Below are 26,764 nucleotides of genomic sequence, written 5' to 3' on the forward strand. Positions count from 1 at the left end.
AGAAAAGCAAGCAGTAAGACTAGAGTTGGTTGAGGAAAGAAAAATAACAATTACCAGGTGTAGTGGTACACACCTTTAATCCCAGTACTTGGAAGGCTGTGGACCACTGCAGTCCATTTTATCACAAAGTTCGATAAAGAACATTTTTAGTTGTTCCTTAATAGTCAGCAGTTCTGGCACAGTCTTATGTTTTTGTATTTAAAGTTTCCAGAGCAGCGTGCCTGGCATTACAGAGCCTTGAGCTGCAGGTGGTATGGCCAGGGTAGTGTTCATTTACAGCAGGAACCATTCTTCCCACGTCTTTCAAAGGATGAGGAGTAGGAGGCCCGAAGTGCTTCGACTCTGCCTCACAGTGAAGTTGTTGATATCGTCTCCAATTATGTAGTGGAGAGTGCTGTACCCAAGCAAAGCTGCATCCTATTGTTAGAGCAGCTTATGGAGATGGTAGCCAGGAGTAACAGCTGGCAGCCTGGAAGTGAGGGAGGTGGTCACACATTCAGAGGTAGGCTAGGTCCATACTGCAGCAGCTGTATGGACTCTGTGACTTTGGTGTATTGGGGGCCTACCCTTTGAGCCCTTAAGGGGAGAAACTTATACCACATAGACCCATTCTGCTAAATCTGAGTAAGGGCTATGGATTATTCTCTCTTAAGGCCACTCGTGGACAGAGGTGAAAGATTGTTAACAGCTGTCTGTAGGAGTGATTCCAGCCTATGCCTTTATACCCATCTTAATTGCTAATTTACACATTCTGGCTAGTTATAGCAGCTTTTATTTTAAAGCATACTGGAAGCCATAGTAGAGCACTTTGCCTCCAATGTTTAAGGCCCTGGGCTCAATCTTCTGCTCCCCAAACACACCACCAACAAAACAAAATGCATAAAATGGTAAATCAGGGTTAGTGGACTTTTATCATCCTTCTATCCTTGACACTGATAAGAGTCTGAGATTTAGCTAGAATCTCAAGTAGATGCAGTCAGTTTTACAAATTTTCTGAATGACCATACTGCTGCTGCTCCCAAGCCCTCCATCACTTATTTACTCAGGTGTGAATATTGTTGGTTATATTGCACAGAGAAAAAACTAACTCCTTTGGTCTAAATGATTTGGACAGCTTTTTCCAATAAACATTTTTCCTAGAGCTAAGTAGAATGTTCAAATGATCTCTGTGTGTGTACAGATCTTCCTTCTAACTGAAAATACTTACAGACAGAAGTAAGATGAGATAGATTCTCTCCCAACTTGAGAAGGATTCAGAATCCTCAAAGGTTAACAGTGTAAAATGCACATAGACCCAAGTATATACCGAAGAATTGAAGCAGGCTAGGGGGTTGTTGCATACTAGGATAACTGATGACTTAGGCACATTTTATCTAAATTTTAAACAGGAATATTTGTTTCGACTCACCGTCTCCTATTTCTTTTTTTCTTCCACTCCTAAGAAATAGGAGCAGCACAGAATCCCTTAATAAATGTCTTGGCCTTGAGTCTGTAAAAGATGGTGATTGAGCTCATGACATGGTTAATTGTCATCAGTAGCTGTCACACAGAAAGGGTGTGGTGTTTAAGTGAAAGCGAACTTATTTGTAGAAGTTGACAGCTAGTTTGCATCCTTTGCTTGTATTTTCTTCTCATGAAGTTTAGTTTGGTTAGATGAGGATGCCATTCTTGTTTTAAATTCTGACTTCTAAATACTGTGTTGCCGAATTTAGTCAGATGAGGGGCTGGGCATTATTCACTTAAAAAGGTAAACATAGTCTTTGAAAGCATGTGAATTGGCTTACTTTGGGGGGTAAACAGGCAAGACAAGATGTGGATTATGAAACTTCCTACCATGACATGATATGACTGTAAGCCACTCATCTCCAATGGGAGACAGTGTAGAGGTGCAGGCCTGTTTCTCTCATGATACACCTGTTAGAGACTCCTACACAGGAACAAGCATTTACAGTTCTTAAGAGCATGGAAGAGCCAGGCGGTGGTGGTGCATGCCTTTAGTCCCAGCACTTGGGAGGCCAAGGCAGGCGGATCTCTGTGAATTTGAGACCAGCCTGGTCTACAGAGCTAGTTCCAGGACAGGCTCCAAAGCAATACAGAGAAACCCTGTCTCGGAAAAAAAAAAAAAAATTAGAAGAGTGAGACAATCATTTCCCTTTGTGTTTACCGTTTTTTGAAAGCAGAGGGAAAAAGGTCAAGAAATGTTTAAGCTGTTAAATGATTAGGGCAATTGCGACTTGGGAAGGTGTAGTATGTAGTAAGAATGTAGTTCAAGACAATTTCTAGATTGCCTTTAATAGTCAAAGGCTTGAGGATGTAGCTCAGTGGTAGAAAATTTGTCTTTCATTCATGAAGCCTTGGGATTAATCACCAATACTATACAAATGTATTCAAAATTCTATAGCAAAATCCAGAACAATGTAGATAGTAATGGTGTCAGCCAGCTTGCTCCTTGAGTCTTAAGTTTCAGTTCCATCATGATAAGATATGGGTCAGGACAGCACCTGAATGTTAGGGGACTGTTCCCAGTTGTGGCTGCTCCATTGAGCTCTATTCAGATAAAAGCTTGTTGCTTCATCTGGTAACTGCCTTTATCTACTCTTCCTGGGCTTATTATTCAGGTATCTAAACTCTGAATAGTAAGTCTTAGCCATTTGCTTTATTAAATATAACATATTTAGTAGTATGCTTTCTCAACTTTTAAGAGTATGTCACATAGTTAGTGCTCAATAGATAGTTCCTTATTCCCTTTTTGATTAATAATTGGAGTAATTCTTGGGATATCTTTATTTTATTTAACTAGACACTTCTGTGTTAGTTTTAGATTTTTGGCTACATAATTATATGAGCACCACATACGTGCCTGGTGCCTGTGGAGGATCTCCTGGAACAGTTGAGTTACAGATGGCTGTAACTACCATGTGGGTGCTGGGAACCGAACCCTCTGCAAGGACAGTCAGAGCTCTTAATCTCTAAACCATCTCTCCAGTCCCTCAGGATATTTCTAATAGCTTCTTTTAAGATCTCTTCTGCCTCACCCATGCTTTTTTCTGTCTTGAGAGTATTACCTCTGAGGACAAGAAATCAAGTAGTTTTCACTGAATTGCTATCTTGTAGAGGTCTTGAACAGAGCCAGCTTTGCTTGCTCTTTATTTAAATTAGTAAGTAATGTGGTTCAATCAAATGTCTCTATTTAATGATAGCCTAACTGGAAAAGGTAGCGTGCATTGAGAATAACAGGGACAGTAGAATGCCTGAGAGAGAAAGGAGAGGATGAGAAGGGCAAGCAAATGAATAGGGAACTGAGAAAATGAAAGGGTTCTTACTTACTCTGGTGTCACAGCTAGTGGTGGAAGCGGTAAATCCATGCTGGCTCCAGGGACTGCACTTAGTCACCCTGCTGGGCTGCAGCATGGCCCCTCGGTCCCTTAGCTGCTTCTGGACTGAGGCCACATTTGTTTTCTTCCCACTTCTCTTCATGACAAACTCCTTTCAGTTTTTTAATCTGCTTTCCATAAACATCTCCATTATTCCTTAAATTTTTGGACCTTCAGCTCTTGTTAAACTCATCCAAGTCAATCTGAATACCTCACATCCAAGTCAATCTGAGCACAAGGGTATTTTACTAGGTCAGCATATGTATCTGTTATTCTCAGCTCATGGCATCCACCAACCTATTAATGATCCTTCCTAGCCATGTGTTCACAGATGAAGCACTGAGCTGCCACAAGGCTGTCTCCATATGGAAAGGAAGCTAAAAAGAGGAAGTTTGTTGCAATGTTGAACAAGCCAAGTGCAGAAATGGTCAGAAGACTGGAGGTGTGTGTACTCCATTGTGATGCAGTAATTAGCACGTATCATGTTTTTGATGAAGTTGAGGAAGGCACACATGAAGGAAACTTACAAAGCCAAGAGCAGAATCCCCCGGGTACAAGCAGCTCAGCCAGATGTGGTCATAGTCAAGAACTTATAAATGCCTTTTTCAAGGAGTGTTTCTGACACCTGGATGGCTGCAACTGACTCCTTGACAAAGTTTTGGGTTTTTTCAGAAGCTAATGGCCTTTTGGAGGAAGACAAATGACATAAAATAAATAAATATACATAATTGTAGATGATGCTAACGGCTATGTGGAAAGCAAATGGTAAGTAGCATAAGCGTTTGTGGTGAGGGCAGGGTAGCTAGGAAGGCTTCTCTGGCAACAGTAAATTTTGAGTAAAGCTACCCGAGGAGGTAGGCAAAGGCAAGGAGCTGAGCCTGAGCTCTCGTAGACTAGACTGGTCTGGAACTCACAGAGATCCTCCTGCCTCTGCCTCCTGAGTGCTGGAATTAAAGGCGTGGGCCACCACCACCTGGCCAAAGATTTTTTTTTTTTTTTATCCAGACAAATTCTCAGTAAAATATTCAGTTTGGGAGTTTTTGCCATATACTTTTAGTGCTATCCTTATTTCCTTTTAGATTTTCAAAAGCCATAAAAAAATAGCCATAGTACATGAAGTAATTTATTGATATTGGTTAAGACTCATTATATACAGGTAGAAACCATCAAAATTGTACAAAGAACCATTAAGAATATAGATACTGTTTTATAGACAAAACAACTGGAAAATATTTTAAACAGACAATATATAATTATGAAAAAAAGGAGAACACAAATTGTTCTACCAGACAGATTACAAGGTTTTTAAAAGTCTGCTGTGCAGATTTTAAGTTGAAAAAAATCTGTTCAATGTAGTCACAGAGTTTTAAAAACATTAGGTATAAGGCAAAATGAAATATTTTTCTCTCATGGTGAAAAAAAGAGGAACCATGAATCTATACAGTTTGAAAAATAATTTATATATCTAGCTAGCACAAAGAAAGGAAATTGAGACAGCGAATGGTTCTGTAAACTATGTATTTATGAAATGCAAACTGTCAGCTTTAGAAATTAGAAGCAGAACAGCCAGAAATAGACTGTTCCCTTTATGGTACCACCACACTTCACGGGCTTGTGACCCGAGCACCAAAGCTGAAGGTCTATGTGCTGTCTTGGCAAGCTATCCTGAAAATTATCAAGAAATTAAAACTAGCCTACTATCATTGGGAAAATTAGGCACCAAGTTGGAGGCTGTCTCCTCTGAAATGCCCCCTCAGTGGGATGGGAGGGTACTCCTCAGTTAAGCAGTTGGCAGATCTCCTTGTGGACACAGCAGAGGAAATCCACGTAAGATGATCCTCCATAGAGTCCTTTATCTTCCACCAGGAACTGTCGGAAAACCATCTCCTGCTGCTCTCGCTGCTTCACGATGATGAGCTGGCAAAACCCAACAACAGCTGGTTAGCTATGCATCCCGAATTTGGTCCAGCAATTTCCTCTGATCCAATCCTACCAAAAATGGTAGGGGTGATGATATCAGCATGCCTGATTCTGTAGGTTTTTTTAAAAAGCCGTGTGTGTGTGTGTGTGTGTGTGTGTGTGTGTGTGTGTGTGTGTGTGTGTGTGTGTGTGTGTGTGTGTGTGTGTGTGTCTGTGTGTGTCTGTGTGTGTGTCTGTGTGTGTGTCTGTGTGTCTGTGTGTAAATGTACAAATCAGTAATCAGTGTAGATGCCCAGTGAGTCCAGAAGAGAGGGTGTCAGATCCCCTGCTGGAAGATTTATCAGCAGTAATGAGTCACTGGGAACAGAATTTGGGTCTTCTGGAAGAACAGTGTGTGCCATTTCTCCAGCTCCAGGCCTATTACTTAGGAGAGGAGAGAGACACTAACATTTAAACCACAAAGACAATTTTAAGTGGCAAATTCGGAAAGTGAAAATTTACAGTAAGTAGGGTGCAATGGGAAAAAAATTCACAATAGTGATCACTGTCCGCTAGGGGGACAGTGTCTCAAAGGACAGGGGGGGGGGTCAGATTTGTATATACTGTATCATATTACAGAGATACAGAGACAGCTGGCATGCAAAATATTACAGACATTTAAGAAGGTAGTAAGGGATTAGAGACGACTACCATTATCATGAGTTTGGGCCTTTTGTAGGACATGGTATATGAAAGGGTCAAGAGGTAGCAGCAGGTACATTAGTGAGATGACTGTCACTAGCCAGGGAATGGCTACAAGTGTAAGTGGGAGGAGGCCAGAATACCAATAAGGGAAGAGATGAAAAGGAGTAGATAGGAGAAAGGGACTAACGCAGAACCGCTGCTGGTCCTGGCAGCAGACTGCACTGCCCTTAGTGTAGCCACCGCCGTGTACTGATGTCCTAATTGGCATGTGCTATAAATACAAGAATCAACAGATTTAGAACTCTCCATGTAGTTTATACCGATCCCAAGTGTGTGCTTCTTGAGACTTTAAGGTTTGGTGACGTTTGTCTGCCAATGCTGGAGAGTGAGTGCCGTGTGAGTACCTGAGCTTCTCTCCAGCACCAGACCCTGCCTTTGCATAGTGCCCATACAGCATGGAAACAGTTCTGGAATGTCGAGTGTTCATCCAGATGCCTAGAGACTGTGAAACTATTATACCTCCATTTACCTCGGCTCTACCTAGAGTTGATATCTGCACACCCGAGTTACTCAGTGATTAAGATTGTTAAGAATGGTAACCAGTTTGCCTTTCAAGAGAAAACTGGCCTCATGGTAGCCTGGGCCATGTGAGGCCTGCATCTAAAGGAGGGGGTGCAAGCATCTTAGACTTGGCAGCAATGTCTAATCTTGGATTCTAGGCATGATTTTATTCAAACAGGAAAAAACAAAATGGTTGAGGGTAACTATAATTGTCAAATTTTTCAGATACAGGACAAAACATTTTACAAATGTTCTGAATAATAGTTCTATGATTACACAACACTAGGCACGAAAAGGAAAGATTTCAAAGATTGCTAAAGACAGCAGTTGTTTTTACACCACAAGGAAGGCCTTCATGATCACTAAGTTGCTATCTGGTAAGATAAACCATGGTCAAAGCTGTTTATTCTTCTGCGCCTAATAAGTAGACAGACAAATTCAGAGGTGGAATTTTTCTATCAAGGACCGTTTAAAAGATTTCTGGCAAAATAAATGCTTGAAGGAAGAGGGAAAATCTCGTTTTACCTTCATTGAGTATGGCTTCTTGTGCTGGATATTGTTCATTATCATTCGGAGTTGTTGAGAGGGTGGACTTCCCACCTCGGGCAGTGATGTCTACAGGGAAGAGCACAATTTCAGTACGACTTGAGACACTTAGAGCAGAAGCAGCAACACAAGGTCACTAGGCTGCTGAAACCGTCCTGCTAATGCTACAGAGACTGTTGGCTCAGGACATTTACCTGAAAACATGGGAAACTGAACTATCAATTACTCATTCTCGTACATTTCCACCAATGAACCAATGATCTCTTTTGGAAATACAGATCAACACTGTAATGCAGAGGGTAGCTTTGGACCATCTCTCAGGAAGGTGATTAAGCCCTTTCAAGGCCATAGTGGGAGAGAAAAGGATGTCTCTTTCCCTTTACCTTGTTTGGGAAGTGCTACAGAGTTCCAACATTAAAGTAACCAGCATGTGCCGATTTTCCCAAGGAAATGCTACCTCTTCCATGACAACTGCGTAGTTTGCAAAACAGCACAGCTTCACTTGGAGTTCTTCATGTAAGAAAACATAGGATGCTAATGCTGCCTCCTCAGTGAGACGATACCAAGATCCAATCAACACGTGAGTTAGCCACCAGGGAGTATAAGGATGCATGCCGGTAAAGACTCTAATCTTAGGGGAAAGAATATGGCCAATGTATTTCACAGGAGTTCTGAGGAGGGCAGATCATCTATCACTAATGCCCACACTCCATTCCTTGTGTGTTTTATGGCATTATAGTGGATCATTTTATTCAAGAAATAATATTAAGTATATAACACATATCTCAGTTGCCAAATGAGTTTAAAACTAAAGTAATTTGGGGTTTGGTTTTGTTTCATTTTTTTAAAAAAAATGGTGAGGAGGTATGATTATCAAAGTGCAAACCCTAGACTCTTGCTCTATGGTGGAGAGACTCCCTGTTAGGGCCTGCAAGGAAGTTTGCAGCAAACGTTAACTCTCACATTGGTGCTGAGTTTTCCTAAGATATTTGAAAATAGGTATTTTCAACACAGTTCCTTTTGTCATGACTTACAGAAGGGGAGAGTTAGGGTTTAAGGTAGGATTGGGGACACAATTTGCTTTTGTGATTTTTATTATGTGCCTCATTAATCTTAGTATATAGCAAAATATCTCTGAACAATTCTGAATTTTCTCAAACAGGCAGTTCAGCAGCAAGGATGAAGACACCGGGAGTTGAAAACTAAATGCAGTCTCTACCTCTGACCTTATCACCTGCAAGAACCTGGCCCTAGTTCATCGGAACATACAGCTGCAGCATCTACCCACTGATGTGTCAAAAGAATGAAACAGAACGGTGGGTTTAAAGTACATATGGCCAGTAGCCACTGGCAGACAGCAGGGAGTCTGCAAGTGTTGTCAGTGGGTGTGTACCGTGTGTGTGTGTGTGTGTGTGTGTGTGTGTGTGTGTGTGTGTGTGTCTGTGTGTGTGTGTGTGTGTGTGTGTGTGTGTGTGTGTGTGTGTCTGTGTGTCTGTGTGTCTGTGTGTCTGTGTGGTGTGTGTGTGTGTCTACATATGTCACATATGTGCAGGTGCCCATGGAGGCCAGAATAGATATCAGATCCCCTAGAGCTGGTGTCATGGGCCACTATAAGCTACCTTATGTGGATGCTGGGAATTGAACTCAGGTCCTCTGCAAGCATTCTTAACCACTGAGCCATCTCTCCAGACCAATATATCATCAGTTTCTATTGAAGCTATGTTTAGTTTAACACTTCAGTAAATTACCTGACATTTTCTAGTTTTTATTCATCAAAATATGATTCTCATATATTACTGGTTTTCTTTGTATCATAAAATTGCACATAAATTTTAAGAATTCATATTTGTATTTTACCATAAAAATTGAAAAATACCTACCATGTCTGTGTTGATATGTGCAAATGATGGCACATTAAATATTCCTTGAATCAGATCTGGTGGGCTACTCACTCCGAGCCATAAGAACATGTTCAGACCATTAGCCAGTAGGAACATTCCTTCTTCGGAGAGTCGGGACTCGGAGCAGCGGACAGCAGCCGGCATCCCTGTGCTTTTCACATCTAATGTGTGCTGTTTGGGCAAAGTGAGGAGCTTAGGAATCTGCTCCTTTCCCACTTTTCATTTCCTTTCTCTTCGCCCTGTCCCTCCCTCACAGCACACAGTTAATTAAAACCTACTTGGCATAGACAAGAATCTCGGCCTTGGTTGGGCGTTGGTGGCACACGCCTTTAATCCCAACACTCGGGAAGCAGAGGCAGGCGGATCTCTGTGAGTTCGAGACCAGCCTGGTCTCCAGAGCGAGTGCCAGGATAGGCTCCAAAGCTACACAGAGAACCCCTGTCTCCAAAAACCAAATAATAATAATAATAATAATAATAATAATAATAATAATAATAATAATAATAATCCCGGCCTTGTACAGCTAATGGCCTTTTGGAGGAAGACAAATGACATAAAATAAATAAATATACATAATTGTAGATGATGCTAACGGCTATGTGGAAAGCAAATGGTAAGTAGCATAAGCGTTTGTGGTGAGGGCAGGGTAGCTAGGAAGGCTTCTCTGGCAACAGTAAATTTTGAGTAAAGCTACCCGAGGAGGTAGGCAAAGGCAAGGAGCTGAGCCTGGGGAAATCTAAGGAAGAGCGTTCCAGACACAGAGAAAAATTTAAGCAAAGATCCTGAGGCAACAGCCTGACTAGGGTGTTTGAGGATCAGCAGATGGACTCGTGCAGCTAGCTGAAATGAGAGACTTGGCTAGAAAGGAGCTGAGAAGGGACAGCACTGGACCAGAGCTGCCCTGGACTGGCCTGAGGAGAGAAGAGGTGGGCTGCTGCCTCACTCTGCCCTGACCTCTGAGCTACAAGCAGACTGAAGAAGAGGCAATGGTGGGAACAAGGAGAGTCACTAGGCTGAGACTGCAGGAGCACAGTGAAGACAATGCTTGAGTTCGGTGGCAATACACTGTGGACACCCCAGGAGAGCTGGCCTGTTTGCTGACAGTAGGTATGGTAGAGAGAAAACAGTGAGGATAGCCAAGACTTTCCTCCCAGAAGGCAGGAGGAGGGGGCGCTGTGGGAGAAGCCTTCCAATGCCTGCTACATTATCTGGAGACAGGGATGTGCGGCCATTAGTGAACAAATGACATCTAAAGCCCAGAACACAAGGACCTCTAAGGGATCGAATGAAGGTAAGAAAGAAGCTTCCCAGAAGCTTTAGTTTCTGACCTCTTTGATCCATCCATTGCTGGCAACCCAAGTTTATGTGACAATCATTTGAAAGAATTCGTTTCTTCCCCTGGCATCTAACACAATTTATCACCGAGTGCCTTATTGCTGAGTGCCTACTGTTCTTACCGCTAAGACTAAGGAGGAGTTGCATGCAATCATCCAGCCTTCTAGATCTCTGAGAAAAAGTCCAGGCAGGGTGCCTGGGCTTCAAAATATTAACAATGCCTCAACAAAGTGGAATACACTGACATGTGAACCCTTGAGGACAAGGGCAGCTGGGCTCTTGCATGGCACAGGTATCCCCAAGTGCTCACTCAGGTCCCTGACTACATTTGCGAAACACCAGTCTGAATAAACTTGGTGACTCCTAGACACTCACTCGTTAGATGAGAAGGGATCATTCACACCTGCACAAGATTCCCCCAGCACATGTGGAAGTGGTCTTGTGTGATGTGCAGTTTGATTGAAGTTTTCTGGCACCCACATGTTTACAGACTTCTAAGAGTGCCTACACAATTGATTATTACCAATTTAAGAATGGCACAGAAAGGAAAGTAATCTGAACAATTCAGGGAAACCAGACTCCCTACATCCTTCCCCAGGCACACTGAGCACACGCAACTCACTGAGAGAGCTTCTACTCTGAGCCCAGACTGCATGTTTTGACTGAATTTCTTAGAAACAAGAACCTACCCTGCCAAATAGCTCTAGGGAACTCACAGTCATCGCACACTTACTATTGGCAGGAGCTGTGGATAGAAGAAGAGCTGGGTGTCAGCCACACCCATGGTCATGACCAGCTGCCGTTGGTATGCCCGTTCATCAGGGGAGATCTCTGGTCTGCTGAGCAGCACACTGTTTTTTAACAAACAGTTCATGTACACAGGCAGTACTTTCATAGAATCTGGCAGTATAAGCTGAAAGAGAAAACATTTGTTTCATGAGCATGTCCTATTTTTAGCTTTCTCTTTTTACACCTGAATATGAGTGTGTGTGTGTGTGTGTGTGTGTGTGTGTGTGTTTGCATGTGTGCAATTATGTTATCTTATTTATTTATTTATTTATTTATTTATTTATTTATTTATTTGGTTTTTCGAGACAGGGTTTCTCTGTGGCTTTGGAGGCTGTCCTGGAACTAGCTCTTGTAGACCAGGATGGTCTCGAACTCACAGAGATCCGCCTTCCTCTGCCTCCCAAGTGCTGGGTTAAAGGCATGTGCCACCAACTCCGGCTATATTTACTTTTAAAAGAGCCATTGTTACTACTGCTGTAAGTTCATGGCAACATTTTATATGCCTAAAATGTAAAGCATACACATTTCACAACAAAATATCTAGGTCTGAATACAAAGAGAATCCTGTTTTATTATAACATTCCTCTGTTTAGAACAGTGTAGTTGTGACTGTCACATTTTTGGTTCAGACACTTTGTTAAACCCAGCTTCTTTTTTTGATGTTGGCTACAAAGACACATACATCCCCTCCCACCCCAGGTGCATCCTTAGTTTCCTTGACTGCATGCTCTCTTTGGAGCATCTGGCTGCAGCAGCTGCACACACTTGCTCTGCACATGCTGGCTGCTCAGCATAGTAGAGAACTCACCTGGCTTGCTGCAGATGGACTAGCACAGTGCTTCCGGTAACACGCCAGCATGTGGGCAGTCTGATTAACTAGAATTTCCCGGATGACTTTCAAAGGCTGGTTCAAAACTGCTTTAAAAGCTAGGAGCACAAAATCACAAATAGAAAGGACACGGATGCTTTAGAAACCGATCTCTTCAAATAATAACAAAGAACAAGTTGCTGGTATCTTGAGACAACCAACAAGAATAAGGTTCTTGCTGCTGGCCCTCTTTTCAGTAAATAGGATGATCCAGGCAACGAAGGACAGTAGTCTAATTACAGCTAAGGGTTACATGACCCATATTTATCTTGAAACTACTGGAAATAGAATTCTATTCACAGAAAAGACAGCCCAGCCTGTTGTCTGCCAGGGCCCTGACTTCTTCAGGCTGATATGCTGTCCTCCATACCTTAAGTATAGAATTTTCAGGGAAGCCAAAGAGATCACCACTGCTTCTCAGTGGTCAGGGCACAGATAATCAACATTGGTGCAAGTCACCAGTGCTAGAGGGCACACTCGCACACTCTTAAATTTCATCTTCTCCTCCTTATTAGCAAGGAAACTTAAGGCAGATCTGTGCGGCCTGGCCCTGGAGAGGCTTGTCACTCATTACAGCTGGTGGCACTAACCATTCTTCAACCTTTGACTTTACTGGTTCTTGTACCACTATGTATTTTCCAGCTTCTGACTAGTTAACCAAAGAGTCTTGACTGAATCACTGAGCGAGGAGATTAACAAGATGCTACCTGACTTGGCAAAGAAGTTGATAAGGGCATCTGTTTCACAGCTCTTGTAGAGGTCTGCTAGCTGGGTGCTGCAGTTTAAGGCAAGATTGTGGATCCGAAGTCGTCGCTGGCCACCGATGGTCGTGTAGAGCACAGCGCACTACAGAGGAAACATTTGAGACCTGGGCATTGCTGAGCCAGAGCCACACACACAAGCAGTCTGATTCTGTTTGCACACATAGCACAGAGGCTAAAACGGAACCCTATATGCTAAAGTTTTAGCCCCCAGCACCCCAGAATGTGACTTCACTTGGAGATAGGACCTTTATTTTTAAGATTAATATTAACTACAACATTTCCCCCTCCCCTTTCCTCTCTCCAAAATCCTCCATATTCCACCCTTTCACACTCTCCTTCAAAATTCATGGCTTCTTATTTCACTAATTGTTACTGTGTGTATGTTTATGTATATACTTATTTATTCCTAAGTACAATCTGTTCAGTCCATAGAATGTTACATGTATGTATGTTTTCAGGGCTGATCGTCTGGTACTGGACAACCAACAGATGTGCTCTTCCTTGGGGAAGACCATGGAGAGTAGCACATTTAAAAGGGTAAATTAACTAAAATGAACTAATTAGGGTGGGGCCATATGACTGCAAGAACCTTGGACACAGACACTTCTCGGGAACCAGTTTGCTGACGCCTGACACTTCACATAGGTTGGCTGGGCTAATGATTGCCAAGTTGCATTAAATAGCATATATTATCAACCTATGGGTGAACCACACAAGAGTAACCTAAGGGCTCCTGCTTTGGAGAAAGAGAATTGAGTTTTGTTAGGAAGAGAGTAGCACATTTGGCATCATGTAACAAAGGCCAGCATGGGGGCTGGAGAGATGGCTCAGAGGTTAAGAGCACTGGTTGCTCTTCCAGAGGTCCTGAGTTCAATTCCCAGCAACCACATGGTGGCTCACAGCCATCTGTAGTGAGATCTGGTGCCCTCTTCTGGCCTGCAGCCATACATGCAGTCAGAACACTGTATACATGATAAACAAATCTTTAAGATGTGGTCACCTGGATCAAGGCTCCAGCATCCTCACTGAGCTTGTCATCATGCTTGAACTCGACAGTCACGGCCTTATCGCAGTCGATGGCTGCCATTTCTACATCCGTGGTGTTGTTCATAAATATTCCACCAAAGAAATCAGTGGCCCTAAAACCTAAAGTACAAGAAGAAAGGCAAATTTGAATTCTGCTGTTCTTTGTTGTGTTGTTATTTAAAGAGAAAATAATTATGCAGAAGAGATGTGAAATGATGCGGATGATAATTACCTGTGCTGGTACGAACCCTCATAATAGCATCGAAGCCTATTTTCTTCTCAATATCATTTCGGAGGTCATTCAAAAACTGTTGGCTATCCAAATTAACCTAAAAGATAAAATATGATCAGTGGCCACCAGGTGGCAGTAAAAGACTTCAAATACTGTTACTTTTCATTGATTTTTTTAAAAAAATAATTATTTTTATATTTTCATTTAGCACACTTACATGTACATCTTATGTACGTATATAATCTTGTGAAAATACTCAAAGTTAAGTCCCTAAATAAAATCCTTATCTATCTTTTCCATCTTCATGTGCACACACACACACACACACACACACAGAGATTCCTATCCCTAATCCCCAAAACAGAAGGGGAAAAGAGGAAAGGAACAGTTATCACAGACAGTCCTCGTAAAGGTGCTGCAGTACACACCAGAAGTCTGACTGTGTTCCTGACCATCATTCTCATCCGGCAATATTATTTAATGGAAGACACTATTAAAAGTTTTACTTTTAAAAGCAAAGAAGGAGATGCTAAGATATGATTCAGGTCTACAACAACGCACATAAAACCTGAAGTGAATTCATACTAACACTGGCTATAAAATGTTTTACTCACTGAATGTGCAGACTGTTTTCTTCTATTGGATTATGACAGCACTTATTTTTTAATAGCATTAATGGGATCAATAATGAACTTTAGTATGTTGACAAACAAAGGGCTCTTATCAAACACTACACAGAACTAGCACACTACTAAGGGAATGATATCAACAGTGGTGAAGCCTTTTGTCAACACTGCCCTTGGCCTCTGTGCTAAGTCACTCTAATGAAGATAGCCTCACTCATGTGGGACCTCAGCCAGGACTTTGCTAAGAAGGAACCAAAGATGGAGGTCTCTGATCAAATGTATTTCCCTCACTAGAGAGTAAGCTGAGACAGTCTCAGTGTGCCTCAAACACCCAGGATTCCAACCAGATGATTGATTTTATCATTTTAAGACCTTACGTTCTAGTGTACCTGCAATGACATGTTTATCCAGAAGTCTTCAAAAGGCTCTCACAGCCTTTTTAAATGGATTTCACTTTCATTCTTTGGTCTTACTAACCCTCTTACTTAACTTCCACATACATATGTAACTAGGTGCTGCTTTCACTCCTTAGCTAAATCAGCATGAGCCTTTGTCTTCTGTTAGAAAACAGCCCTGTATGATCAGCTGCCCTATGGAGCACAGACATCAGTGGCCTGGCCCTGGGTCCTCCTGGACAAGCGCCCATTCTCTGTGCCTAAATACAGTAAGACTTCAGGGCACAACAGTCCACAAGAGAAGCTGGTGACTGTGCCTATCCTAAACTGGGGGGTATGCCTTCACCTAAGTCAGGAGAGGCACGTTAGTCCAATGTGAAAGAGTGGGGTGTAATGAACTGAACCTGCCTCAGATTTCAATAAATTAAAACAAACATGCAGTTACGTTTTCAAACATCACAGCTCACATTAATATTCAACTCTGGGGTAGTGTGAGCCCAATGTGTGGCCAAAGTCAATCAAACACACATGGTTTTACATCTACCAAATTTACTTTTGCTAGTTGTGCACAACCTGATACAACTTTCTTAATCCATGAACTACTCAACCAACTTCAGCTGGGCTGGGGAGATGGCTCAGGCCTTAAAAACACTTGTGCGAGCCTAATGTGTGAGCCTAAGGACTTGAGTTTGGTTTTGACCCACAAGTAAAAACACAGACCAACAACAACGGACAGGTGGGGTAGCTTGAAGCTGTAATCCCAGAACTCCTATGGCAAGACAGGAGGCAGAGACAGGAGAATTCCCAGAAAGGTTGCTGGGCTACTAGCCTAGGGCAGCGCACAGTACACAAGAAGAAACAGGGAAGACTCTACCTCAGCTGGATGGAAGGAGGGAACTGACGCTTGAAAATCCTCCATGAACACCAGGAGCTCTCAGTGATACAGGTACACCTGCATGCACATGCACACGCGCGCGCACACACACACACACACAAACACACACACACACACACAAACACACACACACACAAACACACACACACACACAAACACACACACACACACAATCTCCTCCCCATACACACCAGAGACAGAGAGAGAGAGCACCAGGGAGATGGAGAAAGAAAGACAGAGAGAAAGTATATTTTAAGGCAATATTCAAAATTCAAACAGGAGGAAACGCTGAAGAACAGATGGCTTGCCACTTACCCGAAAAACATTGTACTTGTACAGAGTTCCTCCGGTGAGCAGAGGAACCAGCCCCAAGGAAGCCACGTCCACATACTGACTGGGAAAGAGGAAGAGAGTCACCGAGCAGCTATTGGCCACACAGTCCTTGGCCAGAGACTCATAGACAGCTGTTTGGGGCTGAAAAAGTATCTGAGGAAATGGATAAAGAAATGAAAAGTTATGTAGCATTTCTTCATTAAAATTTAAGTTTCTGTTAAAATTTTTAATTGGAAATTTTAAATGGGGAAACTACGGGATTTCTCCCTCCAGTTAAGTGGACTGGGCTAATAAAATAGTTGGTTGCCTTCACGTTATTTGATACTCTACCACCCCTAATGGGACTATCCCTGCCCCATCCTTAGTGCATAGGCCTGATGCAGCTCCATGGATTGGAAGGTACTGTGTGGCTGAGAGGTGTGCACCGCAGTCAGATATATCTTCCATCCCTGGAGACTGTTCCTGGCTGCAGACTGTCTTGGGTTTGTGCGACGGCCCCTTTTCAGCATGTGGTACCTTTGCTTCCTGACAAGTATCTCTTCCTCAGGAGAGTGATGCCACAGTGCATCTGCATCCGCTTTCCCTCTCTGTGTTCTCTTCTTCATGAAACCCTCTCCTTCCGTTTCTTTAAAATTCTCATCTTACATAGATTACCCATGGAAGAAGTGTCCGTTTAGATACGTCAGCTATCAGCTTCTCTAGAGTTCAAAATACTCATGAAGTGTAGAGCCCCTTTTAATAACACTGCAGTGGCGAGTAACCACTCCCGGGTACCTTCTCTTTGTCTGTGTTAAGCAGCTTTTTATCATCTCTGTTCTTGAGCTTTCCCGGTGCCTCTGCAGTAGGCAAGGAGGAATGGAAGATGAATAGCTTCCCAGGGCACTCTGCTGCCTAAAAACATCAGACAAAAGGTTTGGTTGTTAAGGTTTTATTTTATGAGTATCATAAATGTATGAAAACCCACCTCGCTCCAGTCAGAAAGGTAACAAAGAAAACATAGAACACACTACTGTTGAGGATGGGGACAAAAGGGACCTCTTGCATGTCTCTAGAAGGAATGCCAGCCAGCCAAGTCAGTATGGAAAGCAGTGTGGAGGTCCCTCCAGGAACTGAAGAACAACCATATTGTGAGAATGAGTTTTCCAAGAAATACTACTTTCACCCAACCTGGAACCAAGTTAATAATGTGCTTGGAGATAATTTATCATGATATATTCATTCTGATTACATACTGTGTACTCAGCCTGTTCAGAATAAACTGACCTTTGAGAAAACAATGTAACCAATCTTTCCTTACTTTGAACTCCCTGATATAACATGTTCACTATTTCTCCTTAGTGACCCATTCATGCCACCGACTCAGGACAATATATGTGTGGGTCAGATGTGGTGGATACACCTAAGACCCTTGATTGGAAGCAGAAAGGCACTGAAATAAACATAAAGAGGTTAAAAAAGTATGTTAGTATAGATCGATAACATGTGGTTGTGGCTGTTCTGGGTCAATAGGGCCAAAAAGGAACTTCCTCTCTTGTGAGACTTCTACAGAAGTCTGATTAAGACTTAAGTTTCTATTTGCTGTGCTGTTCAACGCCTAAAGAGAATGGCCTTTCTCAGAGGACCTGATCAGGTCAGAGCTCTTCAAATCCAATTCAGGCTCACTCTCTGGTAAACAACAAGGGTTAGTTTCTTTTCTTTAATGTGGCATTGTCTTACCTGGTGACAAAGATTACACACATCCCCCCACACACACACACACACTAAGTCCCCCCCCCCCCCCGAGTCCACACACCACAGTGATCCCTGCAAATCCATGTTTATGACAGCACTGTTCACAGCAGTCAAGTAATGGAATCAGTCTATGTGTTCATCACTAGGTGGCCAAGGACATGTAGTCCATATTCACAATTGAATTTCATTCAGCCATAAAGCAGAATGAAATGATTTTCTGGGAAATGGAGATTATCATATTAAATATCATATTAAATTAAATAAGCCAGACTGAGAAAGACAAGTTTTCTCTCATTTTTTGGCTCCTGTGTTTTATATACACACAGAAAGCTAAAACTGCATAGGACATGCTAGCAGAATAGCTACCGGAGAAGGGAAGGAATTGACCAGGGAGAGGAAAGAGAGGATGCATGCAGGAGAAACAGGATGAAGGCAGTACTGTCCACAGTGAGTGTAAGTCAGTAAAGCAGCTGAAACTGCCCACTCCTTTTCAGGAGGTTTGGAACGTTTTTCAGAACTAATGTCCCCAGGAAGAAAACAGCCCATGTTTGTGTCTGGACGGTCACTACCACATTTCCCCTCAAATTTAAATGGCCCTCCCCTTCTGTTGTCTGCTTTGAGACAGTATCTAGTCTTTTACTGTAAAAAGGAAAGTGAAAATCACATCATATGGAGACTTCCTGTGCTAATTGGATCAAACTAAAAATACTTCTCCTAATCACACATTCAGCTCTCAAAAATATAAAGTAAAATGTTTCATGTCTGAGCCACCCAGTTCCCCTACAGAATTCACTGTCAATGTTCTTTGTGCCCATCAGGACATTGTCTAGTCACTGAAGTGCTGAAATTTTGTACTACAACAATCACAGGTCCTAGTCCCCACAGGCTAGGGTTAGAGTCTGAACTGTTGTGTTAGCTCTGTGACTTTAGGACACTTAGCTCCTCTAAGCTTCATTCATGCCCCATATGATATAGACATAGTAACCACAGAACACAAGGGCTGGAAGACTTTGATGGTTCAGTTAATCATAATAAGCATACTTAATTGTCGGATTAAATGAATGGCAGGGCCCTATTCTGGGGCTAGGGAGATGGCTGAAAGGACACATTCAAATGTGAAGACTGAGTCCAGACCCCTACCCTCCCACCTCCCACCCCTCCCCACATGTATAAAAACCTGATAGGCATGCTAGATGCCGCAATCCCAGCACTCAACTGGAGAAACAGAGAAGACTAGCCAAAATTGGCAAGCTCCAGGCGCCTAAGAAACCCTGCTCCAAGGTGGGGATGCAGGAGAGGGAGGGCAGTCTGGGCAGCACACTTAATGTTGATGTAAACTTCAGCCCCCTACACACATGATCACACATATCCTCACATATGTACACATACATACACATGCACATATGTAAAGACATACACAGTAGCTATATTTATTCTTACTCAATCACTTCATTTTAGAGCTGCATCTTCACTAATTACAGACTTATAAAGCACTTTATATCTGGCAAATGGACTATATTCCTACAAAATTTGATGTCTTTGCCAACATTCGATTGTGCTCACAAGAGTGAATCATTCAGAGTGAGGTGAATGGCATATATGCTTCTGACTGCCATAGAAAAGGCTTGCAAAGGGCAGGCCTCAAGAACTCTGTTCAAAATTTATCTTCAATGTTCTTCCCTCTAAGAGACTGGCATTAGAACCACTGACCAGCCAGCTGCCTCTGTCACTGTCTCCCACCCTCTTACAAGCCTCCTGTAAATGACAGGCTCTCTAAAGAAGGATGCTTTTATTTCTCCACCCACATCAGGCCTCTGTCTTTCCCTATTTAAGTGTTCCACATTGTCTGTCAATGGAGTGCCATGATGGATCTTGAAATTGAATGTTGGTATCAATTGTGGATTATCTCAAGGTAGCTTTAACCCCTGTATTCAGGAAGTAATCTATTTCAGGAATAACCATCGACACCTATGTATGTCCAACTTTGTCCAACTCTTTTTTTTTAATTATGTGTTTGAGGGTTTTGCCTGCACTATTTAAGTACTTTGTGTGCACACAGTATCCACAGAGGCCAGGAGAGGGCATAGGACCCACTGTAGTCATGGGCAGTTGTGAGCCACCCTGTAGGTTCAGGGAACTGAACTTGGGTCCTCTGCAAGAGTAGCAAGTACTCTTAACTGCTGAACCATCTCTGTAGCACCCCTTTGTCTAATTCTTATATAGAAGTTTATTTATCAAGTGATTTGACTTAGATAACTGATTTTTGTCAGCTATTCGCATGTAGCTGATTTATGCTTGTGTGAGAGTCTGAAGGAGATAGATTTTACTACATGGCAGGAAAAAGAGGCCGAAATTAGAAGATGCTGTGTGGGCAGAGAACAGCCAAAAGCATCAAGCCCTTAGTTCCAGCACTTCAAGGGCATTTAGGAGCATGCACAGGGCTTTCCAAACAGCCACAGTTTATCTTTGTGACAGATTTACATTGCTTTTTTAATTTTGATCTGTTCTGATGGCTTTAACAAGTTTCTTAATAATAATTCTACACATGTGTGAATTGTATCTACATTGTATATACACATAATTAACATATATATTAGTGGTATATAATAAATAATTAGTAGCATATATAATTATATATGTCTATAAACATATAAAGCTTTTATTTGGTGTCTATCTGGTAGAAAGAAAAGTTGTAATGGGAAGCCCAGTTCTGAAAGCCTTCACAGTAAAACAAGTCCCCACTTTCCCCCTTTTTATTTATTTATTCATTTACTTAAATTAACATTTTTCATTTATTTTACATACCTACCACACACCCCACACCACCCATCTCTCCATCCCCCCACCCACTCTGCCTCCATCTCTGTTCAAAAAGAGGCATACCTCCCATGGGCTTGAACAAAGCATGGTACATCAATTTGAGGCAGGATCAAGCTCCTCCCCCTGCATCAAGGCTGGGCAAGAACAGGCATGGGGAATAGGTTCCCAAAAGCCAGATGAATGCCAGGGACAAGTCCTGATCTCACTCCTAGGAGCCTGTTTCTACTCCCTGCCCATAGTGAATGGGATCACATCTCTGCCCTCTGTACACAATATCCTGAGCTATTGACCAAACCATAGTCCTGGACTTTCCCAAGTTACCCCTGGCCTCCCTACTACCATAAGAACTATGTCTTGTAATACAGAATTAAATCTCTCCTGCAACACTTCATAAAACTTAGGTTCAGGACAGTATGGACTACCTTGCAAAACACAAGAACTTAGTGATTTTTCTTACTGGTTGAAAAGAATTAATGAATAAGTGAAGAGCACTTCTCAACACTGTTTCTCTACTGGACATTCTCAAATGTGTTTGTTAGCTTTTGTTCCAGCTACAGGTGAGAATATTAGAGACTTCTTATGTAAATTGTACTAATTTAAGTCTGATTTTCAGCTACCCAGAACCTGACCTTATAGTCATGAAGTCTTCTGAACAGCAGGTATTAGTTTTTTTTCTCATTTTAAAACATCAACATTTTTGTGCTGGCTAGTTTACATCAACTTGATACAAGCTAGAGTTATCTGAAAGGAGGGAACCTCAGTTGAGAAGATGCCTCCATAAGATCTGGCCATAGGCATTTTCTTAATTGGTGATTGATGGGGGAGGGCCCAGCCAATTGTGGGTGGTACCATCACTGGGCAGGAAGTCTTGGGTTCTAGAAGGAAGCAGGCCGAGCAAGCAATGAAGAGCAAGCCTGTAAACACTGCCTCCCAATGGTCTCTGCATCACCTCCTGCCTCCAGGTTCCTGCCCTGTTTGAGTTCCTGTCCTGACTTCCTTTGATGATGAACGTGATACAGAAGTGTAAACCAAAAAAACCCTTTCCTTGCTAAGTTGCTTTGGTCATGTGTTTCATCACAGCAATGATAAATAACACTGACTAAAGCAATTTTCATATACTTCAAGGATTAATATATTAATAAACAATAATATAACAATAAACTTGTAAATAAAAATTGTAATGCAAAAGATACAAAGACATGAATTACAGTGAACCAGGGTGTCATGAATGGATGGCAGAGAATGCTTTGTGCTATAGTAAGCACTGCATAAGTAACTTCAGACTATATTATTATTGTTATGGACAATGATTTATCAGGATTGACATTAAATTTTAGACATAGAACAGCTTGCCATCATTCACTCATAATTCCTCTCAGATTTAAGCACATACTTAAAATATCACTTCCAGTCTTAAAGCAGAATGATGTGTAGGGCCCTTTACAAATTACCATGTGTGGAGAGATTTACTAAAGAACTTCTCCTGGGAGGGGAGAACATGGACAACAAAGCAAACATTTTAAAGTGAAAAAGAACAGACAGGATTTGGTTTTTTTTATGATGTAGAATATCATAATTCCCAAGGTTTTCTGCTGATCGATGATGGCTTTCAGTAGGGTAGACTCTAATACTGCCAAGTCACTTGTGATAGGAAGTCTACTGTTAGTTTTACATTAAATTGCCAATTATTCTGACTGCTGAAGGACATCCACAACACCATGAGCAAATTCTCCTGATACCAAACCTGACTACTCAGAAATCAGAAAACCTAGACAAGAATCAGGTGCTAGGGTCAGACTATAGAAATAGATGCAACATTTGTGTGGGATCAGTTCATAAGCTCAGCCCTATAGCACCACTAATCCTGTTTGCTTGTATTGTTCTTGTCATGATTACTAGCCATTCTATTTTAAACATTGGTGTGGACTTAACTTTAATAACACAATTTTAAAACTAACTTCAGGAATGATATGTCAAAGCCCACAAGTTTGACCATTGTGCTAAACAAAGAGTGATTAGGAATAGGGTCGCCTGCAAAACATTGCCTTCTTCAGTCCTATGAAGACAAAATGTCATTTGAGCTCAGCTTCTCTAGTGGACACAAGGACAACATCTCCTCCACTTATGACAATCAGTGAGGCCATGAGCATTAGTCATTTCCCTGACACAAACTGTCCCCAGGCCTTGCCTTTGTGTGTTTGAAAACCCCTAGGAAGAAAACATTAGGGGAAGTTTTCTCCTCAAATCTGATAGTTCAGATCATGAAAAGTTCACCTAAAAGCCAAAGAGAGGGGATAAACCGAAATTCTGACAAACAGCTATTCTGATGCTAACAGCACTGGGATGTAAACACGGGGTGTGCTTGTGACTTGGGGTATTTCCTCCTGGAAACTGGGCAAGTTTAGAAACCCTAATGACCTAGGAACTTAATGAAGACTACTTGTTTTTACACACAAGGCTTTCTTTCTTAATCTCTCTGTTATAGAATTTTATCTTCTATCAAGCAGAGGTGGCCATTTCTCACCTTAAGTGCTTCCATGCCAGCCTGGATGACGGGAGCAAAGACTGTCTCGTTTTCGTTAGAGTCAGCAAACATCTCGGGAATCTGGTCCAATAAACTGAGTGGATCAAATGGGGAAAGGGTTTTAAATGCTCTGCATATCTGTCATTAACTTCAGAAGATAAATCACTGATCTCTCAAGCCTGAACACATATGACATTTATTGATGAACAGCATGTGAGAATAATTGCTACCCACAGGGAACAGGCAACCTGATACAGACATTCCTTAACAAAGGATATTTTAGCACAGTCCAGCACCAAAACCTATTCTTTGGATGGAACATTTACTAAATTACCCTCTTTGTAGACACTTTTTGATTCATTATATTACCTATTTATAATACCCAGGACTCTTTAAATAATACTCTATCTTAATATGTACAGTACATGCAAGAAATGCATCCCTTTCATTCCCTTTCCATCAAGGAGAAAGAATTTAAAGGTTGAGAGTGGATATTTTTAAATGATCTACACAGAAAGGGGTAAATCTAACATAAACGACAAGAGTTGTATAATCTATGTCCTAAGCCCCCTGCTATCAACAAAGCCAAACAATATTTGTATCTGAATGGAAACACAATGGGACTTAACACATGCACCTGATTTGCATTTAATTAGAAGATACTTGATATTTACTTGTGAATCACAGATTGAGATTCTTGATAGTTGACAAGGAACCCATCCAACAAAGGAACAAAGACCTCTGAAACATCCGTCACCACCATCATCTGAGGTTGGGCCAAATTACTCTTCACATTAAAGAAGTGGAGAACTTTGTTGTATGTGATAAAACCAACTCGAATTGCAGATGTCTCTTCATGCTCCTCCCTAAGAGAAAAGACAAAGCCGAACTTCAGGCACAAACTCGCACGAACACAGTTTGACTCTTGCTCAAAGGCGATGAAGATGCCTTAGACTTGGGACTTGGGAAAAAATTGCCTTCTTCAGTCTTTTGCATGAATGAAGAGGCTTCTACCTAAATTCAACAACTGTGTCTCCTCTAGAACATAAGAAAGGCATATTTAAAGTTCTGGTTTTAATTTCTATTGACCTTAAAAAGCAATAGTGAATCATGGCAGGAAAGGGTACAGATTACTTAAAAAATAAGCAGGTTGACAAAGGAAAACATTCTCAAAATTCTAGGTCAAGGATTAGATATTATGAAAATACTTCATACATATTTGCTCATGTGTTCCTTTTTCTTTATTTTAACTTTTTGGGGGGTGTCTTTTCAAGATGTGGTTTCTCTGTGAGTTCTTGGCTGTCCTGAAACTCACTCTGTAGACCAGGCTGGCCTTGAACTCAGAGACCCTCCTGCTCTACCTTTCATGTGCTGAGATTAAAGGTGCCCCACTATGCCTGGATTAATTTCAATTCATAGGAAATTAAGACTTTTCAGAATTTCCACAAACAATCTGGGCTTATTCCATTCATATAAAAACATTCTCAGAAGTTACTGAAAAACCAAAACAACGAGACATCTGAAGCAACGGGAGAGAAGGGATGCTCAGTTTACTGATAGGACAGTTATTTGCATCAGGAAAGAATTTTCAGCTAATGTGTGATATTTTTACTGCACATCCTATGAAATCTCAATGTAACAATAGCTAGATTTTTAACACAGAAACATATAACAGCAAGTAAATCGCACATAATATGATTTCTTGTGATGGTCATGATAAGAAGACAAATCTCTAAAAGTATATTAAACAGCATCTTTTCTTAGGAATTCCAAACAAGTTGTTAATGTTCAGGAGGTCTAGAAGAATGAACTGATTCACCTCAGTCTGTAGCAAAGATATTCAGAATTTAGTGGCTCCAATTGCCTGCTTACTGACTGTATTTCTGCCCACTTACAACTGCCTTAGAATAAAATATTCACACCACAGGCACTCTAAGTTCCAATGGCAAACACTACACAGTGCTCAGTGTCTGGATGACAATCACAACAAAGGCATGTTACATCTTCCTTGACTTTCCATTTCAATGAGACCTCCTCTGCTGAGGATGCTTCTCTTCTGAAAAGGAATCCACTCATTTTTGAATTTTCTCCATAACATAAATGATGCTTGACGCTGTGGTGATGTCTGTAACCCAAGCTCTTAGGGGACAGAGACAGAAAGAGTTTAGGGCCAGTCTCAGCTACATGAGTGTGACTCAAAACACTCAAAAAAAAAATCAATGAATGAGGTGTGTGTGTGTGTGTGTGTGTGTGTGAGTGTTTATATATGAGCAACCTGAGCACAAGGTTAAAGGAAATGGAAGTGCCCACCAAGAGAGGTCTAGGTTGAAATGCCAGCTTCTATTGCAGACTCTTGAGTACAGGCTGGCAAGACATGGCTTTTTTTTTTTTTTAACCTGTTTTGCTTCTTTTCTCAAATGTGGTTTGATAGATGGGTAAAGTTTAAAAGGTTCTCATGACCTATTACAAGAGCAATGGGCAAATGCTTCCAGTTTTGACATTTGCAGTGCTTGCAGAAGCGAGAGCCCCATCTACTTGGTTAGAGCACTTACAGACACACAGAGGTGCCTCCTGAGCTGTGTGACTTCTTCACATGAGCAGCTGCTGTGCCACATGCTGTGCAACCCTGAGTGACACTACATCCATGACACTGCTTCTGGCTTTCTCCGCTTCCCTGTTATTAAAATCTTGCTTGTCAAGACCAAGCATAAAATCTCCCTCCTCTGTGAAATCTTTGGGGCTATCAGCGAGAAGTAATTTCTTCCTCTAAATTCCTCTACGGCATTTCTCTTAGTGTACAGTGCAGCTGGAAGCTAATGGAAGGAAATGCCCAAGACTTATCTACCACCACCACCCTGCCCCGTGCCATTCCACAAAGTCTACTGTGTTGTAGAATTCGAGTTTCATTGAGGATGACTCACATGCTGGTGAAACACTGGACTATGTTAGAGCTTGTAATGGTTAATCCTGGTTGTTAACTTGACTGGATTGAGAATAAACTGAATGTGGGCAGTGACAGTCCCCGGGGGAGGGTCCTAGACTGGATAAAACAGATAAAGCTGGGCTGGAGAGATGGCTCAGTGGTTAAGAGCATTTAGAGGTCTTGCAGAGGTCTGAGCTCAGCTCTCTGCACCCATGTCAAGTGGCTCACAACTCCCTGTAATAGGGGAATGTGAAGTCTTCTAGGGAAGCCCCTGCAGACACCTGCACTCATGTGTACAAAGCCATAATTGGAAAGAAATAAGCAGACAGGGGGAGCACTGTGTGGTGGTATTCATTCCTTTCTGCTTCCTGACTGCAGATGCAACAAAACCAACCTTCCTTGCCTTCTCTGCATGACACTGTGTACCCTTAAAGCATGGATCAAAATGAACCCCTTTTTTCTTTTTTTTCCATAAGTCAAAAATAATTTTAATTCCATTTACCTAAAATGTATAGAT

General features: G+C 41.8%; 1 protein-coding gene across 1 annotated transcript in view; it reads right to left on the reverse strand.

Moving 5' to 3' along the window:
- Window positions 1-5,150: 5,150 nt before the first annotated feature.
- Sec24d (SEC24 homolog D, COPII coat complex component) overlaps window positions 5,151-26,764 on the reverse strand; it is an 83,485-nt gene continuing 61,871 nt past the window's right edge. The window contains exons 12-23 of the mRNA XM_027395657.2: window positions 23,999-24,190; window positions 23,325-23,418; window positions 17,024-17,140; window positions 16,232-16,402; window positions 14,001-14,097; window positions 13,743-13,888; window positions 12,686-12,824; window positions 11,919-12,037; window positions 11,055-11,234; window positions 8,966-9,157; window positions 7,065-7,154; window positions 5,151-5,291 (exon numbers count right to left, since the gene is read on the reverse strand). Of these exons, the coding sequence (XP_027251458.1) occupies window positions 5,151-5,291; window positions 7,065-7,154; window positions 8,966-9,157; window positions 11,055-11,234; window positions 11,919-12,037; window positions 12,686-12,824; window positions 13,743-13,888; window positions 14,001-14,097; window positions 16,232-16,402; window positions 17,024-17,140; window positions 23,325-23,418; window positions 23,999-24,190 (1,678 nt within the window). The remainder of the gene's footprint in view (window positions 5,292-7,064; window positions 7,155-8,965; window positions 9,158-11,054; window positions 11,235-11,918; window positions 12,038-12,685; window positions 12,825-13,742; window positions 13,889-14,000; window positions 14,098-16,231; window positions 16,403-17,023; window positions 17,141-23,324; window positions 23,419-23,998; window positions 24,191-26,764) is intronic.

Source organism: Cricetulus griseus (genome assembly GCF_003668045.3).
Source record: "Cricetulus griseus strain 17A/GY chromosome 1 unlocalized genomic scaffold, alternate assembly CriGri-PICRH-1.0 chr1_0, whole genome shotgun sequence".
NCBI classification, from domain to species: domain Eukaryota; kingdom Metazoa; phylum Chordata; class Mammalia; order Rodentia; family Cricetidae; genus Cricetulus; species Cricetulus griseus.